The 12933-nt window shown below is 39.4% G+C and overlaps 1 protein-coding gene across 2 annotated transcripts in view; it reads left to right on the forward strand.

Annotated features, from left to right (window-relative positions):
- Window positions 1-12933, forward strand: part of parp8 (poly (ADP-ribose) polymerase family, member 8) — a 79304-nt gene that overhangs the window by 9994 nt on the left and 56377 nt on the right. For both annotated transcript variants that reach the window (XM_071915176.2, XM_071915177.2), the window contains exon 3: window positions 6432-6469. In XM_071915176.2, the coding sequence (XP_071771277.1) occupies window positions 6432-6469 (38 nt within the window). The remainder of the gene's footprint in view (window positions 1-6431; window positions 6470-12933) is intronic.

The raw sequence follows: 12933 nt of genomic DNA on the forward strand, positions 1-12933 counted from the left end.
TGTTGTTACAACACAGACTCCAACATCCACTGATTTGCAGGTTGACAATACTGCAATCAATCTTTGCCTGTCCAGATTCAATACATACAGTGCAATACATATGAGTTGAAAGTCTAGTCATTGCTCTTCCCATTTGGACTGTTTTCACCATTCAAGGATCTGTGTAGCCACACACTTCAGACTGGAGAGACTGTATTCACTAGACTTTCTTGGCAGAAATGTGCTGGAGGATGCTTGGAAGCACTGGGATGGAGCACACTGGCAAGGAGAGGAAAATAGTGCTTTATCTATGTGTTCTATCTATGACAACATTTTATCTAAATTATCTTTTGAACAAGAAAAGGTCCAGCTCTTTTCTGAAAATTTGAAATGTTTTGAACTTGATGTGCCCTGCAGCAAAGGGGTCACATACTCTTTCTCCCTGCAACACGTTTCCCTTACCATTGAATATGTGAGGAGGCTAACCCTGCCTTAAGGAGCTGCTAACTAAACTAAAACTAAAACATTTTAATGTGTTTTAGTAGAGAGATTATCGTCCCATGGTCAAAATGTTGTTTCAGAGGCTTTTCTACCTTAACAAAAATACAATTCTGGGGGAGACACTGCCCTATAACAACTGAAAAAAGATGCTGGTTCTTGGAAAAAGAAGTCAGAGACACTGTAGGCCAGGGCAAGGATGATCTTGAAAAAAAAGTGATTACACAATGATGATTAGGTGCTGGGAACATGTGTCTTAATGCCGAGCAGTTGCAGAACACAGAACCTTGTCAGCAGGCAGCCAGCTGTTCATGGTTAAGGTGGTACATTAGATTTTTGACAGACTTCTCCACACAAGACTGAGCACAAAGGTACAGTAGCAGCTAAACACATCTACAAGATAGTTAGTTGATATTTGGTCCATTTCAACCATTAAAATGGAGTCAGACCAAGCAGTTAGCACATTTTTGTGGATTGATTATGTTTGCTCTGCCAACTTTTTTATGGGCATCTGTTTTGCTGAAGAGTTGATAAATGTAAGCTTTGAATCTCTGAATGAATTATGTTTTTGAAGATTGTTAGTTATCTTGCATAGTCTCCGAAAGTAGGAGATGCTCTAATGCTTTTATACACAATTCAGATTCTTCTTTATTGTGAGGGTTGTTTTCTCCTGTAGTGGGACAGGATATCAAAAAAGGATAGTTAATTGTATTATATTGGATTTTTTGCTTAATATCACATAGACACATTGGACATTGCATGAACAAGCCTCTTTAAATACATGTAAAGCCATTGTAGATGCAACAACAAGCATCCCCTCTTTGACCTGTATGTTATGGACTTCTGTAAGATGTATGTCTGTATTTCTCTGAGGGGGAGAAATAGAATTGCTGATGGTAAGAAATAAAAGCTGCTTTTAGCTGCTGAGGTTTGAAGCTGCCTCAGCACAGCTGCAAAGTCAAAGTAGCCTCACAACTTTTTGTCAGCAGTCTTTGAAATGGGCTTCACAAGCATTGACTACAGTGGGAATGGCTCACCAGTGTCATTGATTATCAGTATACATATAGGCCTACTATAAGGCTTCTTGCTACAGCATTGTTTCTTGAGGGCATAGCAACTCATTATCGGCTCATTATCAGCCATGCCATACTCTTTTAGCCAGTAATCTTCCTTAAAATTTGACTGAAAAATCTTTAATTCTTCGAAGACACAATGTGCAAATCTTAGCATCAAACCTTTGCACTAAAGCAATTGTAAGTGCAGTTAAGAAGTACAAATGTAATTTAAAATAGTTCATTAGGGGTCCAAGCACGTAGTGCTGGAACAGACAGGAAATCGAGCAAAAACAGCAATCTTTAGAATTTTGAATGGCCATAACTAGGTGAATGTAAATCATAGCAACACATTTCCTTCATTGCTGGATTCTTTGGGTCAAGCCGCATCTATCCATATAGGCCACAGCCATTTCCGCCCACAAGGTTTTCCCCCATTTCGAATTTTGTCGAAAACACATTTATCACTTCTTTTCCTACAAATTTGATCCAGTCTTCACCAAATTTCTCTCATCTCACAGCATGTCAGGACTATCCTGCACATACGTTTTTTGACATTCCATACCATTTTGCTACACTTGGCTTTCAAAATTTGTAAATGGGGCCTAATAACTCGTGAACGTGTTGGGCTACCTTAACCAAATTTGGTACACATGTGCATGGGTTGACTCTCAGGAGCATGCAAAATTTGGTGTCATTTCACCCATAGGTGGCGCTATAGCAACATCATAAGTTTAAATTGCCATGCACATCCATTGTATTTATATACATCTCAGTCATTGTATACAGTACAAACTCCATTCAAATTTCAAAATACTCAGCATGCCACAGGGATCACACTTGCACATTAGTCCATATCACACGTTTACTCCAGAGGTCATCAGGTGGTTGGCCGATGTGAAAATGTCTCCACAATCTGCCATTACAGAGAGATCGTAAGAATTGTGCTACATTCTAACACAATCCAAGTATATTTTGCAATGCATTCATTCATCATAGTTGTGCTGACACAACTCACACACACTGACTGCTTCAAACTTTGCTTTCACAACTTAACTGTCTTTCCCAGGCTGAATCATATGGAGAGAGATTGGACTCAAAACTATTGACAAATTTGTGTATAATGATCCATAAATGTGTTTTACTATCCACAAACAAATATCTCTCAACTTGTGTCTTGTACATTGTCATTTAAATGAGTGTGCAATGATTTGTACAAATTGATACTTGTGAGTACATGTTTTCCCTTTGTACATATATCTCCTACTTTGCATAGGAGTCCAGCATGTCCCCTATTAACAACAGATTGTCCAGCTGTTAAGCCATCAGGCCCCCGGCCACCAAGTTCTGATACTCACAGAATGTAATGGCAAGTTGAAATGTGTAAATATCCAACTATCCTGTGTTGGCTTTACCGTAATTAGTAGGGCTGTGCAAAAAAATCGATACAGCTGAGTATTGCAATATTCTTTTCCACAATACTGTATCGATTTTCCAGCACCTCGTATCGATACATTAAAAAACAATTATTCATGTTTTAAACGGATTTAAAATGTCCTTAAATTTCCCTCAAATCCCTATGAATTAAATAGTTTTGACTCAATTTGTCCACTGAGTTATCAATATAATGTGATGTACATATTACACTACCCAGGTGCAGGGCAGGAATTACCGTATACCACAGCCAAACAGCCAGTGCCGTGGATGCCCCGGAGTGTGGCCGTAATGCCCCTTCTAAAATTAACTATCCACACGGGCAGTTTGGCATGCCCTGTTTTGAACTGGCCGTTGTGCTCTAAAAAGAAAGTTGTGGATTTCCTCATTTAAAACTACATGCGACGCAGCAAATAAACAAACTTTCCCAGAGTCTCCGTCATCACGCTGGACATCAACAGTAGCGCGAGATTTCTCTCACTCCCGCAAATATATGTGTTAACGTAAACATTAACAGCTAATTATTAATTAAACTGAGAGGGAGAGAGAGAAGCTATCGCTAACTGCTAAGCTAAGTAACTAGCAGATCTGAAAATAACCTGGGTTACACTTACGTTATCGTGTGTTACTGGACATGTAACTAACTTTACAGTCCAAGCCATCTTACATATGTGCTGTATCACACTGCAGCACTTAATTTTTCTATTAGGATATTTATTTTGTTGAGGAAAAAAGACTGAAAAAAGGATTTTAATAACCATTGGTTTTGGCCTTGGTGCCCTACATTTTGGCCGTGATGTCCCAATAAATTTGTATTTATCAAAGGCCAAAGTGGCCTTGCCCTAAAAATGACTTAATTCCAGGCCTGCAGGTGGTACACAGCAAGTTGTATTTTCAGCTCTATTTTTAAATTTTCAGTAAATTATGTAGAGTATTGCAATGTATCGCAATATGTATCGTATCGCAATGTATCGTGATACAATCGTATCATGACCCATATATCGTGATACGTATCGTATCGTGAGGTCCTTGCCAATACCCAGCCTTAGTAATTAGCTGTACACTCAAAGTGCTGCTTTTGGGCAAAACTTGGTCGGATCTGTATGAAAATTAGTGTATACATTCCACATAAAGGTTCAAACATAATTACCAATTTTCATAGCGATAGGTGAAATTCTCATTGAGTTATAAGCCATAATGTCATAGGTCATGCCCACATGCGTCAATCCAAACCAATTTTTTTATTTTTTCTAACACATGGCTCTAGATCATGTATATCAAATTTCATTATGTCAACCCGCTTCAGAGATATACATTTCTGGTATTTGCGGTGTCCCCTACAAGTTGATGTTATAATGGCTTTGTACACATGGTTATTCAACGTATTTTAATATGTTCACCAAGTTTCATGATGACTGGACAAACTGTCATTAAGTTATAACTATTTAGCTTACAGGCCACACGTTGTCACAATATAACTTATCTCACAAAAGAGTTAATATCAGCAAAAGTAGATATGAAAAATCTGTGAACCCGGAGTCCAGCATGGAGGACTCCATGGCCAAGAAGTTGGTTAAAAATCTCTGTCACTCTAGTGCACAGTACAATGGACAGATGGATGGATAAAAACACAAACAAGCAAAGGCTAAAACTGCTAAAAGGAGCAGTTAGCAGACCAGCTGCTATGGCTATAAACAGAGCTAGGAAAACCAAATCATTGTAGCTGCTGTTACTGTAGCTGCTACCATCCAAGAACCAAGATTATCCAGAATCGTCTGTACCCTTCACCAATTCATTGGCATATTCCTTCCAACCTGTCAGTCAGGAAAGATAACTTTAAAGTATAGAATACAAAACATCCTGGACAAATAGGCTACAGTCTGATAACATTTAGCTTCTAACATTGCTGATTTCTGACCATAATGCTAATAGGGTATTTAGCTAGCTAGCTAATTAGACCGCTGAAATGAGTGTCCTGGCTAGGACAGTCAGCAGTGCAATTAATATGTAACAGACAGACAACATGTAACAAATTACAGACAATAAAAGTTACAAATCACAAGAGTGAATATAAGAATCACAATCTGAATAAACAACAATAACAGTAAAAACAGACAGTCCACGAGCACACAGGGGCAAACAGAACTAGAAAACTAGGGGCTCAACTGTGGCTATGAAGTCTGTTGGCTTGGTATTGTTTTTTACCCTCAAACTCTGAAATTTGCACAGAAGTATGGCCCCAAAGGAAAGGAGTATGTGGAAGCAGCCAATTGGTATTGACTGGGGTTTGTGCCGGTTGTAAGGTCAACAGCTGTTGCCAATGGGGCTTCCATTAATGGTTGATCCGAAATGGGGGCACCAGTAAAGAGGTTTGTTTTGAGTGGGGTAAAAGTTTTCCCTGTATTTTCCTTGTCCTTAAGCTGGCAGTGAGGCGGAGAAATCCATAAGTCTGCATATTTGTTGCCTTTATCACTAGCAGCAAAATTTACATTCGTCGCTGCTTGTAGTGGAGCCACCCTGCATTGTGCAAGGCTGACAGCATCCCCCTCATTAACACCCATCCCAGTCGCCTGACCCGGAGGTGTGGCTAGCGAGATTAGTATGTGCCTATACTCTTGACTACACCATTGTTCTCATGTGATCAGAGTGCCACCACTTGGTGGAATTACTGTCTCTCTTTTTGGGCATCATGCTACTGAGGGGTCTGGCACTGTGATGGTCATCAAAAGTTTGTGATCTGTGCATCACGTCTTGTGTTTTACTGTATGTATGCAGTACTGTATGCATGACCATGACAGGCATAAACAGGCTTTATTTTTTGGCCAGTGCTATTAGGCATGCTTTCTACTCATTATGCACAGTGAATAGTGAATAGTGTGGCTTTCTGATTTTGTCATTTTGGTGATATAGCACTCTCTTGCCAGCACAAACCTTTAGTGAAACCTTTAGTGGCTCCAGTGTGTCCTCCAGAGATATCCTTCACCTCTGGCTGTTAGCACATGAATGTAAAAATGTGCATAGCTATTCTGGAGAGCCCTATTAGAGCTAATGTACCTTCCAGAGAGTGTAAGTTAATGAAAAACTCATCACCAGCTATACCATAGTCACCATCTGAGAGAATGTTTGGAAGCGGGAGGTGAGAAATCCGCTTTTCCAGCAGTCTGTCTGCTGATCTGATCCATGTAGCGCTGCACTGAATCATGGCAGCTTGTAAATGATGGTGGGCCCAGTGCTGAGTCAAACAGCACATGTACAAAGCTGCTGTAACTATGATCTCATTGAGGCTTGTACACAGTAGCAAGGGGAGTGATAATGAACTGGCAACCTGAATGAGGCCCTGTTTTCTCCCTGCTAATAACAAACAATGTATGCCATGGAGTAAAATTTGGATTGAACATGCTACCCTGGCCTTGACGCTTCTGTGACATGTTGTAATAATATCGTTCTTTCTCTTATTTTTTTCTCTAGGGTTTCTTATTCTGTGCATGTCTCCGATGACTATCCAGGTAAGGACTAACACATTGCAACCTTGCTGTATGTCCATTCTTTTACATTAGAGTGTATCTATAACATCATGGAAGATTCAGCAACATAACATTTTTTGGAAAACCTAATATTTATGGGAAGGTTTTGCAGTCAGTGATAGAAAATGATTCATCTGAAGTTTCTCAATAAGCATAGCACTCAAATAAGATAAATGAGCTAGCTTTTTAGTGTAACTTTCATTTAATTGCAGGTGTGACTTTTTTCATTAATATTCACTTTTTAGTATGTATGCTGTAATCCATTTTTTTCTCACCTCTCATTCATTCATTCATTCATTCTGCTCAATATGTCCTTGTGTTGAAATTAGGGCTGTGACGGTATTTAAATTTTCCTACTGCGGTGAAAAAGTAATGCCCTCCTACAGTTTGGCGGTTTACCGCCAACCCCAGACACTGCAACATTTTTGTTTATCAATATTACATTTTGTATAATATGTATTGATATATTTATCAATATTATATTTTGTATTTTTCCTGTGAAATGATAAAAACTACAAACAAGAGTTAGTAGAAGTAGTTTGAGGTATACAGAGAGGAGCATGTGCTCTCATGATGCTCACAAGACGAAGGAGAAGGATGCCAACTAGAATGCCTCCTATAGCCTAGGACTCGTAGTTATGAATAAGTAATGAGCAAGAATGGCAGAAAATTGTACTGTAGCCTATTTGTCATAGCCTCTCTACCTTTTACACCGGCTGGCGTTGAGGTCAGAGAGCTCATTATATGTGTATTAGGGCTGGGCGATAAAACGATAACGATATCTATCGCGACAGAACTTATACTCAATATAAACATAACACATGCTCGATAGAAAGGTCGATAGAAATCATTGCTTGGTTGGTTAAGTAAGCAACTCCACACAGCGGAGAGAAAGCCTTGGAACAAAGTTAGGTTACACCAAAGACCTGTGAAAGAAGCGCTGGCGTTGTGTCTTCATTATTTCGTATGGAAAAGTTGCACTTTCAGGGCTTATGAACACATTTGTAAATAAAACATGACACAAGATAAACTAAGCTACCTACGGAGATGTGTCGCCAGTTAATAGTCTCGCTTTGCCAGATTTTTCTCCCGCTGAAGGTTACATTGTCCCACAATGTCAAGTGAAGAGGTAGATAGCAAGTTTACAAGCTTAACACGTTTACTCGTTCACTTCATCGATTCCGCCGAGTGAGCGCCACTTTTAAACAGCAAGGGAGGAGACAAGCGAGTTTTAAAAAAATGAAAAGCTACTGAATGGGCCGGGAGGAGCTTTGAGTCGGTCTGGGTTTTGACAACAAGCTTTAGAAAAGAGGTGAAAACAGCAACACAGCTGACCTGCGTGTGTGGATATTTGTTTATATCATTACGTCTCAAGGAAATCTCCATATAGCACACGTTAGTTTCAGGATTGGTTATCGGGTCTGAAATCGCTTATTGCAGGTTTAACAAAGCATGCCCAAAACTGTACTCGGCACAACTCCTTTTAAAAGATTTTCATCCTTCATTAATGGTTTCCTGCTGATTAATAACATTATTTCATGTTTGCTAACTCTTAAATAACCCATTTCATGAGTCACACAGGTATTGCAATAAATATTTAATGAAAACATTTAACATTTCATGACAATATCAAATGAATATATGTAATCAAAATATTCAATGAGAGATGCGATTCAGTCTAACTAGAGAAAATAACTTCTGGTCGGATTACAATGAGTGTGATCAACAACATTTCTCTCCATCTGCTTCCTTTAGTGTCAACATTCACAATATGACAACAAAAGAGATCCTTCTTATCTTGGCTAACGCTAGGCTTTCAAAATACAAGAGAAAACATCCCACACTTCAACCCACACAGTAATGTAATAAGATCAGACAACAATATTTGTCAAACTTATATGGAGAAAAGTCACTGCAAACCGGTCAGTCCTCCCCATGGACTCTTCAATGCACTGCCTCCCAGTGAGACCTACCTGGCCCTCACTGCTGGAGATGGACACTGTTTTCTGGGAGGCAGTGCACCGAAGAGTCCCGGCAACTTTTCTCCATATGTTGTCGATTTTATTGCATTACTGTAGTTTGAAGTATGGAATGTTTTGTATTTGTTGTTGATCACATACTCATTGTAATCTTGACCTGGAGTTACTTTCTCTTCTTTTAGTTAAACTCAATTGCATCTCTCATTGAGATGTATATATATATATATATATATATATATATCTGTTTATAATATTTATGGTTATAAGACCTGTGTGACTCTCATCTTTGATTTGTAAAGACTTTTTTGTATGATTTCCTGAAGTAACCCTTTGTGAAGCATAAAGAGCTGTCCCTTTTTTGAATTCATGTCATATTGACTATAGTAAGCCATTAGTATTATACTTGGAAGGCCATGGATGCATCATTGTCGGGGAACCCTTAAGTAATGTGTCATACGGCCTTGTATAAGCCATTGTTAAGGCATAAAGAGCTGTCACTTTACAATAGGTAATATGAAATGGATTAATTAAGCATTAATTTATGTCTATTAATCAGCAGGAAACCATTAATGAAGGATGAAGATATTTTAAAGGGAGGTGTGATGAGTACAGTTTTGGGCATGCTTTGTTAATGTTAGTAAATGGTTTATTTATGGGAGAGGGAGTTCCAAAACTGAGACGGATTGGTCATAAATAGGTCATGAACAGAGTTTAATTACTGCATTTACAAATTAATTTGTTAATTACTTAGTTAACATGAAGAAATGTATTCATGCCTTAGTTAAGCATTTGTTCACCATTAATTAATGCATTAAGTCATGTTAAGTAATACAACCACATTATAAAGTGTTATAAAAAGTATCCATTAAACATGCATTACTATTTCTATTCTCTTATTTTGTATTTTGTGGTAAGTTTGCCAGTGTTTGTCACTGATTAGAATTTGTGAATGCATAAGGCTAAAGGTAACATTGCACTAAAGTTCTATTAAATTGTATTATCCTACAACCAGTTCTGCTTAGTGCTGTGAACACATTAGTCAAAACTGATTTCAATTTGTCCTGTATGTGTACATTATAGTTTTATAATAAAAAGTTGTGTGCTGGATACTTTGAAAAACAACCTTTATCAAGACCAGTGTACCAACAACTCAAAAAGCAGCAGCAGGGTTTACACAATACAAAAACAGTACAGAAAAAGAAAAATACTAAATTAAAGCTGCAAGCAGTGATGATCGGGCCCTCGCACTTTGCGCATGTTGGGGTGTGCCGCAGCCACGGCGGCGTTACTGGGCACTGACCGGTTGATGCGGCTCTGAATTTTCAGTATAAAACATTTCCTGTCATTTCCTTTTGCCAGTAGGTGGCGCTATGACTATGATTTAAAATCGGTTTGTAGATGTCTTCAGGGCAGCACTGTCATCAATCGTGTGAAGTTTGGGGCAGATTTGACCATGTACGGTGGAGTTACAGAGCACTTCCTGTGTTGCCAGTAGGTGGCGCTATGACTGTAACTGAATATTGGCATGTAGATGTCTTCAGTCCGGGGCACCTATCAAACATGTGACGTTTGGGGCAGATTTGACCATGTATAGTGGAGTTACAAACCACTTCCTGTGTTGCCAGTAGGTGGCGCTATGACTATTACAGAATATTGGCATGTAGATGTCTTCAGGCCGGGACTGTCATCAAACATGTGAAGTTTGGGGCAGATTTGACCATGTACAGTGGAGTTACAAACCACTTCCTGTGTTGGCAGTAGGTGGCGCTATGACTATAACTGAATATTGGCATATAGATGTGTTCAGGCCGGGACTCTCATCAAACCTGTGAAGTTTGGGGCAGATTTGACCATGTACAGTGGAGTTACAAACCACTTCCTGTTTCGTGGCGAAACATGGAAATTCGACGCCTCGCCACGCCCACGCCGTTGGACAAAGCTTATATTAACTTTTAATCGTCAAGGTCTGTTATATACGCTGAGCAAGTTTGAGGTGGATCCGATTAACCTCCTAGGAGGAGTTTGTTAAAGTATGACCCCTGTAAATGGCCAAAAATGCCACAATAAATGCAAAATGGCTGACTTCCTGTTGGGTTTAGGTCATGGCACCCATTGACCTTTTTTTTAAGTCTGGACATGATACATGTGCCTGGCAAATTTCGTACATGTAGGTGAAACGTAGCGCGATGGGTATTTATTTGAAATTTTGTAGGGGGCGCTATTGAGCCATTTTGCCACACCCATGTGCAAGACCCATAAAATATAAAATTTTTCAGCACTTGTGAGGCATGTGCAAAGTTTCGCAACTATCCGAGCACCTTTAGCCCCTTAAAAATGCGATTCATTGGAGGGAAATATAATAATAATTCCTTGCATTTCAATAGGGCTTCGCACCGGTCGGTGCTCGGGCCCTAAATATGTACAATAAAAAGGTCACGATTTAGATCAGAAACAGAAGCACACATCTTGCATAAGACTGTTGTATGAACTAATTTAGGGGAATAAAATGGTTGAACTGGAGCTTTTGCCCGTGTCGAACCTCATTAACACATTACAGTCAGTGTTAATTTTGGCAGCGATTTTCATTTTAGTTTTAGTCTTAATCATTCACAGATTTTTTTAATCATCACATAAAGCATTAGTTTTAGTTAATATTTAGTAGATGAAAACAGAAGTTTTAGGTTCAGTCTTAGTCTTTCAATGAAAATTTCCTTTCATTTTGTTTTTTTTTCTTTTTAGTCACAATTTAGTCAGATGTGAGATTACCTTTAGTTTCTCCATGATATTAAATATAAATATGTTGGCATTAAAATGACTCACTCCAAGAGAGCACATCCTCTTTTTCCCATGGTGCAGCCGAGGGCATCAGGAGGCATGCTCAGGTCAGGCAGTCAGTGAGTCAGTCTGTCATTAATGCTTTGTCAGATGGCCTCTAGAGGGCGTCTTTGGCTAAGAGATGCAGTATACTCAATCCAACAGTCTCCCGGTGTGAAAACAAAAAGTGAAACTTAACATTCCACAATTTGCTTCAAATTCGCCTGTGTTAGTAACAGGATTTGTGAACAGTAACTTGATAACTTATCTTCTGCTCTTCTACAAAACTTTAACGGTAGGTAACGTTATTACCTTGTGGAATTTAAGTAACGTTAGTGGAATTAGGTTTTAACTGACAACCGTGCATCCAGATATAATTTCTTCTTTTTTCCCCACTGATGTGGCTGAATCTTTGCCAGGAGGATTTGATGCTATATTGACTACCGTAAATCCTCTAATATTGGCCCGGGCCTTTATTTACCTCAACTGCAGAGGGTACCAGGCCTTTATTGGAAGCAGGCTTATAATAGAGACATGCCTTTATTTCTAATTCCCTCTGTTTGATAAGTATATTTGCTCATATTTTAGTACGAAGCCTCCTTGTTTTCTGATCTGCTTCTGTTGGGGTACGTTAGGTAGACGTTTTTTTGTTACTACAATGCATTACGATAATTACGGTAATCGACGACGGCATGCTCCAGAGACTTCCGCCGGCCGAGCCATCTTGTGGCACTTGTACGTTACTACAAACTACAGTTACAAACAGGCACCAGGAGTTTACCGGTATCCACTGTTGTTTGCATGTAAGCTGAAGCTAACTGAAGCTAACTGAACCTAAGAATAGAATCTATACAGTTATATCATATCGGCGTTTATTTCGATGCATATGCGCAAGCTCAGTCCACCTGACAGCCCTCTGTTCTGTCGGCGGAGAGAGAGACACAGATAAGCATGGAGGTTTCGGCGCGCCCCTGCAGTTTCCCGGGATCCGGCCAGTGCCGATAGCTGGGCACCGATGTGTTCCTGGTGATCCGGCCGAGATTTCGGCGGGGGTCCGGGGCTTGGATCGGGAAGATCAATGCAGGCCGTGGGCGCGGTGGAGAGGACAGCGGCGGAGAGAGGAGACGGACACGGTCCAGCCATATACTAGGTTTTGACCTAGTCTTGTTTCCTTTGTTTTTTTCCCCGGCCTGTATTTGAGGCCGACCTTTATTTGTTCGCGTCGACCACGGCCCCGGCCATTATTAGAGACCCGGCTTTTAATTGACGGCCACTATTAGAGGATTTACGGTACATTAAATTTCCTGCCGTTTCACTTCTCTCAAAGTGAGAACAGCTCAATGTAACGGGAATCGTCCAATGGGGAGTTAAACTTTGCGGTATTTTGATTGGATGGGTCATCATCAGTATACAGTTTGAATTTTAACATGTACATTGTACATTATTCATTTCCTTTATAGTGATATTTTCGTCTAAGGGGCCTTTAGTTATTTTAGTCTCGTTATTTTTTTCCATCGTGGTTTTTTGTTTCAGAATTTTTGTCATGGAGAGCTGTAAATAGATTTTGTATTATTTTTTTATTTTCAAGGATCAGTACATTGGTAATACATGGTAATACATCAGTGCAAATTCATCGTCATGATTTTCGTTAAT

This window comes from Centroberyx gerrardi, chromosome 8 (assembly GCF_048128805.1).
Source record: "Centroberyx gerrardi isolate f3 chromosome 8, fCenGer3.hap1.cur.20231027, whole genome shotgun sequence".
NCBI lineage: Eukaryota > Metazoa > Chordata > Actinopteri > Beryciformes > Berycidae > Centroberyx > Centroberyx gerrardi.